We start from the raw sequence: 15,434 nt of genomic DNA, 5'->3' as shown, positions 1-15,434 counted from the left end.
CTCGAAACTGATCGACATATTATCACGGGCCTTTTTGTCAGACAGTCAGAGAGACCCTTACCACTAATACAACATTTCCCTGAGTTGTGATTGGTCAGGCCATCCAATTTCAAGGCTTCTGTGTGGATGAAGGTCTTAGTAGCTACTTTGACGACGAGCTTCAAATTGCCGCCCTGAACTAAAAGAGGCAGCCTCGTTATTTGCCTAGCTTGCTTGTGGAGTGTTTTCCCTTGTAACTTGGCTTCGTCCAGGGTCCTTCAGAGCAACTAGCCAAGAGTTTCGCGATGGGTGGCATCGTGTATTCGCTTGTCTCGCCGGTAGGTGTTTTGTATAAGTAGGGACGATGTCCTCTATCCTTCAGAGTTGAGGTTTGTGCTATCCTGCTACTTCCGCCATCACTTCACCCTCCTCCCTCGGCTTCCGCGCATCTCTTTCCTTACGTCTCTTCTCTTTTCTTTTCTTCATACAGCTGGGCTGTAATCCCGGGTCATAATGGCACCCAATTTTAGAAAAATTAAGGCTTTTGGCGGTCATAAGAGGGGCGCTGCGCCGCCTGGTTATATCGACACCACAATTGAAGAGACGTCTGATCATGACCTAGAAGCAGGAAGTTTCTTGACAGAGAACACAAGGAATAATACCGTCGACAGTAACAGCCAGGGTGACAACCCGTACTTGGACGAATATAGAGCGTAAGTTTACCGAGAGACAAACACTAAGTAACGACTAACTTGCGCTCCAGCTTGGTTCGTTATGTCGACACGTATAGAGATTCAAACGCGGAAGTGGGGGAGGAGGACTTCTCGCAAGAGGATCAACGAAGGCCCTGGTGGGCATTCTGGAAAGGTGGCAAAGCTGGCTACGCTCGTGCATCTCTAAGCGAATTCGAGACGCCGAGTGACTGGCTAAACACAGATATCAGAGAGGGTCTCTCATCAATGGAAGTTGAACGGAGACGGAAGTTCTCTGGATGGAACGAGCTTTCAACCGAGAAGGAGAACATGTTCCTCAAATTTGTTGGCTTTTTCCGTGGCCCTGTTCTCTACGGTTCGTCCCTCGTAATACACATATCACATCTACTCGCATTCTAACGTAACTATTAGTCATGGAAGTTGCCGTCATTATTGCTCTGGGCATGCAGGATTGGCTAGATGCTGGCATCATTATTGGTATCTTGATGCTTAATGCTGTCGTCGGCTGGTACCAAGAAAAGCAGGCCGCCGACGTCGTTGCTAGCTTGAAGGGAGACATTGCTATGAAGGCTCGTGTTGTTCGAGATGGGCATGAAACGGAAATCAAAGCCCGAGAGCTTGTACCAGGCGACATCGTGAGTTCTATTCTATAAACCCTTTATATGTCTCAACTAGATACTAATATTCACAGATTATCATCGAGGAAGGTCATGTTGTTGCGGGTGATGCTCGTCGCATCTGCGAGTATGATAATCCTCACGGACAAGCGCAGTATCAGGCGGAACTTACAGCCCAAGATGTCACGTCACCGCGCCAGGAGAAATTCGAGGAGGGAGACGACGAGGGAACTCCTCACATAGGCCATGCGATCGTTGCTATCGACCAGAGTGCCATCACTGGCGAATCTCTTGCGGTTGATAAGTATATGACCGACACTGTTTACTATACAACTGGCTGCAAACGTGGCAAGGCCTACGGCGTGGTTACTTCTGGTGCACAAGCTTCTTTTGTGGGCAAGACGGCTAGTCTCGTTCAAGGAGCTAAGGACTCGGGTCATTTCAAGGCGATCATGGACTCGATTGGTACTACTCTCTTGGTCCTCGTCGTTTTCTGGATTCTTACTGCCTGGATTGGCGGTTTCTATCGCAACCTTCACATCGTTCTCCCGGAGGAAAGTTCGAACAACCTGCTGACTTACGCACTGATTCTCCTGATCATTGGTGTACCTGTTGGGCTTCCTGTCGTCACAACCACTACTTTGGCTGTTGGTGCCGCATACCTTGCTAAAGAAAAGGCTATTGTGCAGAAGCTAACTGCCATCGAGTCGCTTGCCGGAGTTGATATCCTTTGCTCTGACAAGACCGGTACTCTTACAGCTAATCAACTTTCTGTACGCGAGCCTTTTGTTATGGAAGGTGTGGATATCAACTGGATGATGGCTGTTGCAGCTCTAGCCTCATCGCACAACATCAAGGCTCTCGATCCAATTGACAAAATCACTATCCTTACCCTTAAGCGATATCCTAAGGCCAAGGAGATGATTAGCGAGGGCTGGAAAACCGAGAAATTTACCCCCTTTGATCCCGTTTCTAAACGTATCACTGCTGTGTGCACTCACCAAGGTGTGCGTTACACTTGCGCAAAGGGTGCTCCCAAAGCTGTCTTAGCTCTGACGGATTGCAACGAACAACAAGCTGCCCTGTTCAGGGAGAAGGCTACAGAGTTTGCGCGCCGTGGCTTCCGTTCCCTTGCTGTCGCTGTTCAAGAGGAAGATGGCCCTTGGGAGATGCTTGGGATGATTTCTCTCTTCGACCCCCCGCGCTCCGACACAGCTCAAACTATCGCCGAAGCGCAGGCCCTAGGTCTCTCCGTTAAGATGTTGACCGGTGACGCTATTGCCATTGCGAAAGAAACTTGCCGGATGTTAGCCCTGGGAACCAAGGTATACAACTCTGATAAGCTGCTTCATAGCGGTATGGCTGGTACTGCTATCCACGACCTCTGCGAAAGGGCGGACGGGTTTGCTGAGGTGTTCCCTGAGCACAAGTACCAGGTAGTCGAGATGCTCCAACAACGTGGTCACCTGACAGCAATGACTGGTGATGGCGTTAATGATGCGCCGTCGCTGAAGAAATCCGACTGTGGTATCGCGGTTGAGGGTGCAACCGAGGCCGCCCAGGCAGCGGCCGACATCGTTTTCTTGGCACCAGGTCTCAGTACCATCGTTTCAGCTATCAAGATTTCTCGCCAAATTTTCCAACGCATGAAAGCTTATATCCAATACCGTATTGCGCTTTGCCTGCATCTTGAGATCTACCTAGTCACTTCTATGATCATCATCAACGAGACAATCCGCGCGGATCTGATCGTGTTCCTGGCTCTGTTCGCCGATTTGGCCACCATCGCCGTTGCTTACGATACTGCGCATTATGAGAAGCGACCTGTAGAATGGCAGCTCCCCAAAATCTGGATCATCAGCATTGTCCTTGGTGCATTGCTCGCCCTCGGAACTTGGATCCTTCGTGGTACACTTTGGCTTCCGGGTGGTGGTGTTGTTCAGGACTACGGCAGCATCCAGGAGATCATTTTCCTACAGGTCTCACTGACTGAGAATTGGCTCATCTTTGTTACGCGCGGTTTCGAGACGACACCTTCATGGCAGCTTGTCAGCGCTATTTTTGGTGTTGATATCCTCGCATCCCTCTTTGCCGGTTTCGGTTGGTTCTCTGGTGGAGTGGGCGAGCCGTCGAGTCCAGCGTCGATTTCGTCCAAGCTATCGCAGAATGGCGCCACCGACATCTTGACTATCGTTGTTGTCTGGGTGTACTCAATTGCCTGCGTCATCGTCATCGCCATCATCTACCAGATGCTAACTCGGATGAAGAGCCTCAACGACCTTGGTCGGAAGAAGAGATCGGCCCAGGACACGATGATGGAGAACATCCTCACGCACCTGAGCAAGGTCGCGCTAGAACACGAGCGCGACGAGAAGGGCGGCGACCGCTTTTACATCGCTCAGAAGCAGGTTGTGGAGGAAGAGGAATGAATGGCACATGCTAATACATAAGGGTGTCTTGGGGGTACAAAATGAGGGTTTACGTTACATGTTCAGCGATACTTGTGCTTTTGTAATATCTATGCATCTGATACCAATCTAGCCGGTCTTTACGGAAGATAAATACAAATCGGCTTCCTTTGTTCAACGTTACGTCTCTTTCCTGCTTCGTCTCAACTGCGACTAGTTGTGTTTACCCATTAGAACTTATCGTATACTTACCTGCCTATACGTCCCTGATCTACCTAGTACATACTATGGTATAGCATACTGGGCGTAGAGGAGCACATAAATAATCTTGATACTGTACAGTAAGCCCGTATGATCTTCATAAGCCATCATATTCAGCTGAGATCTATACCGTGTGGTGTGTCTAGGTAGTATACACCCGAATAGTAGTTGCTATTAGGTAGTATGTACTGTATAACTTTACGTGCACAAGTGACCTGTGCGACTATGTACGTAGCCTTAGAGATATTGAATTCGATATCACCTTTCCAATCAAAGATAAAAAAAACAAATTTACTTATTAGCAACTTGCAGTTGCCTAGGAAAACTCAAAGACTGTTGCTATGCAGCTGCCGTGATGTGATTCTTCCTCTAATCGGACTCTCGTGCTTCAATTGAAAGTTTATTGCATGACAGTAAGCAGGTACCCCGGTACCTAATTCAAACTTGAGACAAAAAAGAAATCTCGGGTCGCTAGTTGGATCGTGCACGATTGGGTTGACCGGGCAACAGCGAGGCGGAAAGGTGAAGAAGCAAGTGCGGGTGGGTACCTGAGCTGCACCTGGACTGTACTACATCGTACCCTAAACTGTACCTGAACTTAGTGGATTTAGTAGGGTTAATGCCGGGGACTTGCTCGTTTGGTGGGGGATTGGTGTTGACCTATTATCGTCCCCCACTCCTCTCCCTCTCCCCACTATCCATGTCTGTTTACATCTGCCATCATCCAAATAACCTCCTTGCAACCTGCAATCAACCACCGTTATCGTCACCACCTTTGTTCACTTCTCAACATTTCCTTCTTGCAGAGAAAATAACAACTGTTACTGCTGTTGACTGGCGACGATACTGAATCATTTGGTATCTATTCTGCTTAACATTCGAATTCTTACGCTTTTTATCACCGTGGCAGTTGTCTCACTTGGCTTTCCTAGGCCGAGAGTAAACATTGCTGTCTTGATCGACCAATCCCGTCCGTCACTCGATCAACCCTTTTTATTTGCCCAAAAACACGTCTTGAATTCCATCTTCCTCCCGTGCATTGCAGTAGGTCGCATATCGCATTCTGCACTCTGCACTCTGCACCGTTCTGCCTCGCGCCACCGCCACGAATAGCTAGACATATCGTCTGCGCATCCTTTTTTTGTGTTTATTTTCTCCTTCGGGAGACATGAACCTGCAATAATCAGAAGGCACTTTGCATGTTTACATCTGCCACTATGGCTTCTGATGAGCAGCCGGTAAGGTCTACGACAGATATAGTAATAGTTTCGAGGAATTAATGAGATTCCATCCGCAGATAACGCAACCTCTGCGTATTTCTAAGAACAGCACGCCCATTTCATCCCCAATTAAGAGTAACATTCCTCGTCCGTTGTCTGAGATTTCAGCTACTGAGCAACGACGAAACTCGCCAAGCTGGAACCCATCTCCCAAGATCATTCAGGTAATTCTAAACCCCAATTGACCCATTTGACTCACATCATCTTTTGCTAACTCCCGTGGCGCAGAAAATGGGTCTGAACACCGATTCATCGCCATTCCAGTCCTCTCCTCTGGACGGCACCACTTCCCCACGCCTATTTTGGCAGAACCGTAATGGTAATCGCACCGAGAACGAATTGTATGGTGGTCGTACTGGCTCTCCATCGCCGACTAGGCGCTCCTCCATTGAGCGCTTACAAAAAGCGTCACGCGTCAAGAACAGTACCATGTTCGCTAGAGAACAGAAGCAGGAGTATGATCCGACACGTGTACCAACAATCGAGCGACCTCTCTCTAAGGTACAAGGCAATGCTTATGGTGGTACTGGTGTTTCTCCTTTTCGAGCAAGCCATGGCCGCTCCGAAAGCCAAACCAGTATTCCTATCTATTCCCCTACCAAGGATCGACCAGTCCTAGCTCCTGCTGCCCAAACACCGAGCAGAGACCAAGTGTCTCCTATCAAGTCCTCTATGTCTGCGAATCGCTTTAAGAGTAGTCAAGATTCCCAAGACGACGTCTTTACGGACCTTTCATCCGAGGAACACGTACTCCCAAGTGGTAAATTCCTTCATCGTCATGCTAAGTCTGTTACATTCGACGCTGCGCCGCCTCAGGTCAACGAGTACGAGATGGCCACTCCCGACCTGTCTTCCATTGGTACAAACTCTCGCGAAGGCAGCTTTGAAGACGACGAGGATGATGAAGATTATGTCTATGGACATTACGCCGGGGAAGATGGGGAGGGTGCGGAAGACAGTTTTGATGCGACCCTTGAAGACACGGATAAGACTCCAGTTGTAGGGCCTGATGACTGGCGACAAGATCGTGACACGCGGTTCGATAGTAGTCCAATGCCTGAAGGGGGTCTACAGGCTGCTGCTGCTATCCACCCACAGCACTCTCGTACCGATTCTTCTACCTCCAGTAATGACCACCGACCATTACCCCCTCTCCCCGGAATGGGCCATGCTCGATCTCAGTCCGCGTCTTCTAATGGACTGTCCGCTACGGCAGAACGTATGCTAGGCTCTCCTCGAAGTCTTCCTTCGCCGCCTCCAGCTTCAGTAAGCAAGTCGGAGATTCACAACATCGGCAATGGTAGCATGTCTTTGGAGGAACGTCTGAAGCTAATGATGCTTTCGGATGAGACAAGCCCCAAAGCGGCTGACAGCTCTGCAAAGACCTTCGCAGAACAACAACGGGAGCGTCGGATGCGGCGAGCTGGTGCTCGCGATAGAGTCATGAGCCCTACTCCGGAGCGCGAGGACACTGAAGTCGCGGCCAATGAAGAAGATGAGACCGTTGGCGACATATCGGGACTTGACATTGATTTTCAACTTCCCAGCATCTCTCGTCAATCTATCCTGCGACGTGTTAATGGCAACCGGGCGCTTGAACGAGACTCTGACTTCGTCTTCAATAGCTCGGTAGGCCCAGACACGAGTCTGGCGCGCGGTACTCCTTATGACCCTGATGTCCCTATCGCTAGTATCGAGGACTCGGTTCTTGACGATATCGCGGAGCAAAATGAAGACAGTGTTATCATCCACGAGAGCGAGGATGACAAGGCTGACGTCTATGATCTTTATCAGAGATCCGAGGACGAAGATTCCGGGTCGCAGAAAGATGGCCACGATGATGACACAGATAGTCATTACTCGGATGAAGCCAAGAACCCTCAATCTGACGACACACAACCTGAAGAGTCGGTTACGACTCCTCGAGCAGCGAGTCCTACAGCTGAAGAAGCTATCACAAATTTTAGTGCCACTCTTCCCCAAGTGAACTGTCCGTCTAAGGACGCGGAATTTACTCGAAGTCTGCAGTCCCACATGCTTCCCAAGGCTAGGGATTCGGGCGCACTCACCTACTCAGAGAGTCATAAGATGTCCGACGCGCAAGCTTACTTGCAGCGCCCGTACACTCCAGAAAAGGCGATGAAGAAGAAGAAGAAGCCTTTGTCGAAGCCAGAGTATGATGGCTCCGGATGGGGCGATCCGGAAGAAGAAGAAGATGAGGAAGAAGAGTACGAGGAAGAGGAGGAAGAGGAGCCTGGTACTCCAGAATCTGTTATTCATCATCCTGTCTCTGATGATTCAGAGGAAGATGAAGAAGATGAAGACGATGAAGATGAGGATGAAGATGAAGAGGATGGTGTTGATGATGATGATAACGACGATGAGGAAGTTGATGACAACAATAAGGAGATTCCAGTGGTGAAAACAGAAGAGGTGGAAGAACCATTTCTTGAATCACCAGCAATCCCAGAACGAGAAGCAACTATCAAGGCTTCTTCTGGCTCTAGACTCAAGACGCGCCCTTCTGCAACTCCGTCTGACCTCGAGGCCATGCGTGAGGCTCGTAGACAAGTGAGCCGCGAGATTGCACCTGGTATCCCACCGATTCCGGACCGACACCGAAACCGTCTATCTCGTGATCTAGCGTCCAGTAGCCTGGAGGTTCCTACAGGTGACGATTTCCTAGAGCGTCACCCCAGCTTTAAGAAGAGCAGTCTTACTTTGGATCTCGACCTCGGTCTCAGTCTAGATCAGGATTTCCAGCGGGTCATTGAGGCACAAAAGGTTAAAAACCAAAACCCTCCCCATTCTCACAAATTTCCTACTTCACCATCAAAGAAAAGAGTTTCCTCTGTCTCCCGAAGATCTTCCCATAGAACCAGCTCCTCCAGGCCTTCACTCAATGCTAACCGTAGACCTTTGATACAGCGTGGTTATCTTATGCGCCAGAACACGAAACTCGTGACCGCCAGCGACAAAGACACCGAAGAAATTCGAGCAGGCACCCGCTCTGCTGGTAACTCTCCAGTTAAGCAACAGCGCCCTCAGTCCTGGACTGTTGAACCTTGGAACGGTAAGCACAGGAAAAGTGTTCGAAAGCGCCACGGACCAAGCATAGGAACAGCAGTGCCACCTGTACCAGGACACGAAAGCAACGCCACCACAGCAATGAGTTCGCTCCCTGAAGAAGACTCCTCGGACCTAGCCACCGAAGAATGTGGCGAGAGAGGTAGGTTGTTTATCAAGGTGATGGGTGTGAAAGATCTCGATCTTCCCCTACCTAAGAGTAAGTTCCTCATCCAAATATTGATGTTTGAGCTTCTATACGAATACTAATCTCCCGCCAGATGAACGAGTGTGGTTCAGCCTCACCCTTGACAATGGCGTACATTGTGTTACCACATCCTGGCTTGAGTTAGCTCGCAACGCACCAATCGGCCAGGAGTTTGAGTTGGTGGTTCCTCGTGAGTTGGAATTCCAACTCACTCTTAACGTGAAGCTCGATAAGCCGGCACCTCAACGTGCGGTTGTCTCAACACCTAAGGCTTCGAAGCCTAAGTCATCTCCCTTCTCTCGCGTTTTTGCTAGCCCAAAGAAGCGAAAGGAGATGGAGGCTCGTCAACGTGCGGAGGAAGAAGCCTATGCCCTGGCTCAGCGAGAGGCCGCCGCTAAGCAGATGAGTGCTGCCTCCTCAGCTTGGGATCTGCTTTCCCCCCTTGCCGCGGAGAACGGAACCTTCGCACGCTCCTACGTCTGTCTCAAGGAGCACGAGTCCCGTTGCTATGGACGGCCCTATATGGTAGAGGTCGCCGCATTCAACGAATGGGCTACTGAAGAGGCTGCTTTTGCTAGCAGTGTCAAGAGCAAGCGCGCTGGAGTTCCCAGCAACGCTGTAGTTCGCCGAGCGCCTTACAAGATCGGCAAGCTCGAGGTACAGCTGCTTTTCGTGCCGCGACCCAAGGGTTGTACAGATGATGATATGCCCAAGAGCATGGGAATGTGCATCCGCGAGCTCAAGGCTGCCGAAGAGCGACTGAGCAAGAACTGGGAGGGTCATCTAAGTCAGCAAGGAGGCGACTGCCCTGTAAGTTTCTATCCCGATGGGCTCGGAAAGCATTTGATAGCTAACCTACAAAATGTATAGTACTGGCGTCGTCGTTACTTCAAGCTAGTTGGCACAAGACTGACTGCTTACCATGAGACGACACGCCAACCGCGTGCTACCATTAACTTAGCAAACGCTAAACGACTTATCGATGACCGACGAACCCTCACTGATCCCGAGACCACGGGTCGCGGTGGCAAGAGACGCCGCTCTGCTTTTGCAGAAGAGGAAGAAGGCTACATGTTCGTCGAAGAGGGATTCCGTATTCGATTCAATAACGGCGAGATCATCGACTTCTACGCCGACACTGCTGAGGACAAGCAGGGTTGGATGAGAGCCTTAGGCGATGTCATCGGCCGATCCGGTGGTGTCGATGAGAGTGGCAATGCCACCGGCCGCCGCAAGTGGTGCGAGCTCGTCCTTAAGAGGGAAGACATGCTCCGAAAGCGCGCCGAGTCCAGACGAGTTCATTCAAGAACTAAGAGTATGATCGTCTAAATTGGCTCCGTCAATGTTCATGAATACTTTCTGCCAACGAAAAATGAGGACACGACAATTACGCCCGGTACGATCCTGGATCGATTGATCTACTTACGACTTCATGATCGGTATTTGCGGCACTATGACTACTATATGAGCTTGCTTTCACCTACCTTACCTCCACCTCGCCCGTCTTGTATCTCGATGATCTCCTTCAATTGGTATCTTGACAAACACACTCTATACCAGAGCTTCTGGTCTACTACCGCCTCTGGTTACAAAATTTTGAGCTCTACCGTTTTACCAGTCGTAAAGCTCGTTTCCAGTGTACAACTTTTTCTTCCCGTCCATTAATTTCGCATGCGCCTGGCTGCTCACGCGCAAAAAAACCAACATTTTCGCACAGAAAAGAGATTGAAGAAGAAAAAGAAAATCCACAAAAAGAAAAGAAAAGAGGAAAGTCGTCCTCGCACCCCCAACAGGAACAAGGAAGCCTGGAGCTCCGAAGTCTTTGGTCAATTTTTCTACTGAGGAGTGAACGGCACATTGCATCGGTCAAAGGGGTTTTGGGGGGGAGTTTCTCGGACGGGGTTCTTTTTTCTTCGAACAGGATGTGTGTATTTTGAGTCTTTGAGGCATTGCAATGTTTCGGCCAATGCTGCTGCTGTTCGTACGGAGTATAATAAATTCGCTTACTAAATTCCAAGGTTCCCCCTTCTTCTGAAACATGCTTTGAGGTGTTGGGCAATGACGTATGTACAAATACCTAATCTACTAGGTAGGCTGTGATTGAAATCGCCCCTTTTTTGACTTGATTTATATTTGACTAGATAGAAGCATTCCATCTGATCATCGGTCACACCTGCGCGATGGAACCATCCCATCTTCTAGGCTAGGGCAGTGTTTGACTGTTTCTACTCATTCAGACCACCCTTATAAGCTAAGTACCTAAGTTTTTTATACTCACGAAGTCGCTATATCCTTATCGTCAAGCCTTAAGTATTAAACGGGGAAGAGAAGTAATTAGATTAGGACCCTTTGAGCTTCGGCGATACCTCTATCCTACCCCCATGCACAAACGTTTCGTGAAACCTTCGCTTAACCGAGACTCCAAACAGGAGCCTTAACCAAGACCTGCCTTCCTCTGACTTCAACCGCGACGAAACCTGCGAACCGTACCTTGTTGGGGTCTTTAGGGGGTAAGAGTGATGTTGACGCTGCTGCTGCCGATGTCGTGGTGTCAGTAAGGACTGAAGCGGCGCTGCCTTTCCTGCTGGACGGGTAGGATCCGCCGAGCATTGTTAACATACCGCTCTTTGACGACTTCTCGCGCTTCGCTTTGTCGCTATCTTTGTCGTTGCCCTCGTCGGCGTCCTCTGTCGGCTCCGGTAGCGGAGGCAAGCCTGTCTTCTCCGGCTCCATAATGTTGGGCTGTATGGGGTCCTCAGGAAGGGGGTATGAGATAGCTACATCTCGACTCTCTAGGGGTAGGTTAGCCGCAATGCCCACCGCTAACTCGACGATCATCGATGCGCTGCCGTCTACGCCGGCAGGGGGTGGATCTGTCAGGTACTGGTACAGCGTCGCCGTCAGATTACTAGTGGCCATCTTAGTAAAGTCGGTGCGGTATTCGGCGCTCTCGGGCGCTTGCAGCATGTGTTGGAGGCCCTCTAGAGTGGCCATTCGCCAGTTTACAACCTTAGCTGTTAGCGCCTCGTACTCTTCCTGGCTATTCAGCGTGTACGAAAACCTGCGAATATTCTGCTCTATTTGCTTCAGATGTGAGCTGAGATGCATGTCCAAGCCGGGATGAAAGCATTTGTTGAAAATCTCTTCAACTATCCAACGAACAATTACGGCTCGTCCGACTGCCGTCATTTCCTGTTTGCCTATTTTAATGGCCTCCGGACTAACATATCTTTCTATCCAACCAGGGAGCGTTCGCCAATCCTTGCGAATGTTAAAGGATAGATTATTGATCGCACCATTGAGTCGGTTAAACCGAGTTGAATATTCACTGTCGTCGAGTGCTGTCCGAGACTGGGACATTCTCTGGTTTGCAACCGCATTCTGTAACTGCTCGACTTGAGCGGTTAACTGTTCGATCTGATTCTTGCCGTCGAAATAAAGCCTCTTGACGTTCTTATACTTAGTTACTACGACGTCGGGTTAGCATCATATTAGACGAATTTTGAAAAGCGTTCTTACCGATGTCTTTAGAAAGCTTCTCCGAGTCGGCTTCTCGATCTGTACTGTTTGAGGGCTGGGGACTATTTCGACCCTCGGGACCAGGTCCGTCGAACTGTGGTCGATCTTGCACGCCGCTACTGCGGTAGTTTTGCGGCGCATTGGTTACACCGGGCGTAGGTGGAAGGGGATTCATCGCATTCAGAGGCCCTTGGCTATGTCTATAGCCGGGAGGAGGCCCAGGAGGGGGCTCAACGGAGCGCATTTGTTTGTCGTGGTCTCCTGATCTACGGCTTTGTCCGGGCCCTCCGGGTGGTGGTGCCATGTTCGGGTTCTGTCCCACTGACACCGATGACTGCTGCTGGCTCTGTGAGCTTTGTGGGTCTTGCTGCGAGAAATTCACGGCGGGTGAATCCTGTGAAGGTCTTGGGTTGGCTTCTGACTGTTGTTGCTGTTGCTGTTGATGTTGATAGTCTGAATCAGAATCTGGCGATTCATGTGACACCTGCGAGACGGTTTCTGGGTTCGGTGGTTGTGGACTCGGCGCGCTAAGATGTCCAGTGAAAAGGGACGGACGCCGATCTCCTACCTGGTATTGCTCGTAAGAGGGTGCGTACTGGTACTGGTTCTGTGCTGGGTCGACCACGATCTGGCCGCCGTATAGCTGCTGCTGCTGCTGCTGTTCTACTTGGGCCTGTGCCTGCGCTTGAGCGTGTGCTTGAGCCTGGGCGGCTTGCGCCTGTAACTGAGCTTGGTGCTGGACGATAGCCTGCTGTTGGTGAAAAGCGAGGTCTTCGCGACTGTAGGGCGAGGTATCGGGATCGGGGTCGGGGTCGGCAGGGATTCGTCTAATAGTATTCCGCGATAGATCTTGGTGGTTCTGTGAAAGCATATCTTGGTTAGAATAGGCGGTATAATAAGGATCGTCAAGGTCGCGTACAGGTTGGATAGGTGAGTGGTGGTGGCTGCGCGAGCCAGCGTTTGGGGGCGGAACCCAGTCGGGATGGTCAATAGGCCGCGACAACAAAGAGCTTCCTCTAATAACAGGTGTGTTGCTAGCCCGCTTAGATGGTCGCCGGGTCAGGCCAGAGCCGCTGTCGTAGGACGCGTCCTGGTAGTGATCTGAAGTAGGCCTGCTGGAAGAAGAACCGGCAATGAAGTTCTTGATCAACTTCCTCGCTGATCGCTTTGTCTCGGTGGGGGCGGTTTGGCTATGTGGGACTGGTGGCTGGCTGGGAGGGACAACAGGAGAAGAGACGGTCTGTGGTAGGTTATCGACCGAGCTAGACGAGAGGCCGAATGGGTGTTGGGTCTGCAGTGGGTTTAATTGGGAATATCTAGCAGATTGGGAGCGCGAGACCAATTCGGCGAAATTGTCGTGGGGCTGCTGTCGCGCGGTGTAAGCAGCGGAGGCTTGATTGAGGGGTATTGAATTAGTGGGTAAATTATTAGATGGATTGTTTCCGAACGCTTCTAGAGGCTGGGCAGGCTGTATTTGCTGCTGTCCACTTAATTGATGGTGGTGCTGGTGTTGGAGTTGGTGTGGTGAGGTATGTGGAGTTTGTTGTTGCGTTTGTGGTTGGGCAGCCCTGGTATCGGCCTGTGCCTGCAACGACAGTGGTGGTGGAGGTGGTGGTAATTGTTGTTGTTGAAAGGACTCACTAGAGCTAAGGCCGATTGACAAGGCTGACGGAGCTGTTGTGTTAGACTCGGCGACGGCCACTGACACTGGCAGAGACTGGCCGGTCACGGGAACGGCAACGCCAGCAGCAGATACTCGACGACCTCCGTTCAAGGGGCCAGGTCCTGTCGTAGACGCTGAAGCAGGAGAAGAGAGGGAAGTGGTAGAAGCGGTAGCACCGCTTGTTTGTTGTTGTTGAAGAGGATGATGGGGCGGTGCAGCAGCTCCACTGCCCGCCACCTGCTGTTGCTGATGAGTAGAATGCTGCTGCTGCTGCTGTTGCTGTTGTTGCTGCTGCTGAAGGAGGAATTGATGATGTTGCTGTTGCTGTTGCTGTTGCTCAACCAGATTATGCTGGGAACGATTGCTATGCTTGCCAATGCGACCGAAAGAGGGCATAATGGTATTATTGTCAGTATTCGGTTTTCTCTCCCTAACCTAAACGGAATTGGCCCTTTCGTCTCGCGCGCGCTCTTTCTGCCTCCTTTTGTCTTTCACACAGCCGCAAAGCGCAAATCCAGACAACTGGGTACCCAGATAGGTAGGAAGCTGAGGAAGCCAGAAGCGAAGCGAGGCAAAGCACAGCAAAATGCCAAGTTTAGCCGCTTCGTACAGGATTATGAGATTTGATAGACTAGAAACGATCTGGCTTATTCCGTTCGATATTGTGTGCCGCCTGAGCGAACTACTGCGCACCTCCTATCTAGGATTGGATTCGCACTCGCACAGCACCCCTCTAACTAACCTACAGGGGTTCCCGTTCTGTGGGGGGGCTGTGCTGACGATGTTTCGTTTCCCGCTCTGCCTTTCCCACTTCGTGCTGATGCTTTTTGGCTGACGGACAAGGCAAGGCAAGGACAGGCTTGCGTGCTCACTCGGCTTGTTTAAAAAATGGTGACAGTGGGAAATAAAACGATTTATGTTTCAACGCATAATCGACCTTACCCGCGTTCTCCTCTCTATCCTAGGACGGCGCAGACGACGGACCTATTCCGGTTTTCCCAATAGGCTGTTCGAATCACGATCGGCGTCAGGAAAAGCGCGGTAAAGGGAAAATTGACCCAGCCAGACATACGAAAATGACAGGCGCTTCGATTGCTCAGGACATAGAGCTACCTAGTACTTAGGTAAATGCGAAAATAAAGATAAAGATAGGGACGCGGACATAAGGCCTTGAATTCATCGGCAACACAAAGAGAGATAAATAGCTAAATAACCCAAAATAGGTATACAGATAGATAGATGGACGGACACGTACAAAGCGCCAAGAGAATTGGACGCAGCAGGAAAAGCCTGATGGCGAAGGAAGTTTTGTTTGGCTTCGAACGTCGAGCGAAGAAGATTGGAAGGAGAAATTCAGAAAAAGCACTGGAGATCTATGGATCGTATTGTTCAACCAGTCAATCACTGTCAGATTGGAAAGCACATTGCGACAGGGCGTTCCGCAATAGGCAGTTTCCACCCCTTAACCAAACCTCTTTCTCCAATGATATACTCTATACGCACCTACCTAATGTATGGGAACACAACCGCCCTAGTGGAAAATACAGGTTTTCAACTTGACTTACCTAAATGGGTAACTATAAGGAGCAAAGCCTATCTACTACGTACTCTTATTGCCTACCTCTATATGTTTACCTTTTGGTACTGTAAATGAGAAGTAGTTGTATCCACAATGTACATAGTTCTACTGATGTGCTTTAATATAACTAGGTATTAACCA

General features: G+C 50.1%; 3 protein-coding genes across 3 annotated transcripts; 2 read left to right on the top strand and 1 right to left on the bottom strand.

The window, feature by feature from the left end:
• Positions 1-492: 492 nt before the first annotated feature.
• Positions 493-3,738, top strand: F4807DRAFT_450455 (plasma membrane H+-ATPase; the record flags this gene model as incomplete). Its single annotated transcript, XM_048000132.1, has 4 exons — positions 493-692; positions 743-1,047; positions 1,104-1,327; positions 1,384-3,738. The coding sequence occupies 4 exons, from the start codon at positions 493-495 to the stop codon at positions 3,736-3,738; spliced, it is 3,084 nt and encodes a 1,027-aa protein (XP_047856845.1).
• A 1,457-nt stretch (positions 3,739-5,195) lies between these two features.
• Positions 5,196-9,861, top strand: F4807DRAFT_457823 (DUF1709-domain-containing protein; the record flags this gene model as incomplete). The annotated part of the gene is made up of 5 exons (XM_048001100.1): positions 5,196-5,216; positions 5,276-5,422; positions 5,487-8,544; positions 8,606-9,342; positions 9,403-9,861. 5 exons carry the CDS (start codon positions 5,196-5,198, stop codon positions 9,859-9,861), a joined length of 4,422 nt encoding a protein of 1,473 aa, XP_047856844.1.
• A 1,080-nt stretch (positions 9,862-10,941) lies between these two features.
• Positions 10,942-14,110, bottom strand: F4807DRAFT_457822 (uncharacterized protein; the record flags this gene model as incomplete). The annotated part of the gene is made up of 2 exons (XM_048001099.1): positions 10,942-11,999; positions 12,052-14,110. 2 exons carry the CDS (start codon positions 14,108-14,110, stop codon positions 10,942-10,944), a joined length of 3,117 nt encoding a protein of 1,038 aa, XP_047856843.1.
• Between the last annotated feature and the right edge of the window lie 1,324 nt (positions 14,111-15,434).

Source organism: Annulohypoxylon truncatum (assembly GCF_022578515.1).
Source record: "Annulohypoxylon truncatum strain CBS 140777 unplaced genomic scaffold F4807scaffold_7, whole genome shotgun sequence".
In the NCBI taxonomy this organism is placed as follows: domain Eukaryota; kingdom Fungi; phylum Ascomycota; class Sordariomycetes; order Xylariales; family Hypoxylaceae; genus Annulohypoxylon; species Annulohypoxylon truncatum.
The sequence above is the reverse complement of the archived record's forward strand: the minus strand, read 5'-3'. Positions and strand labels throughout refer to the sequence as shown.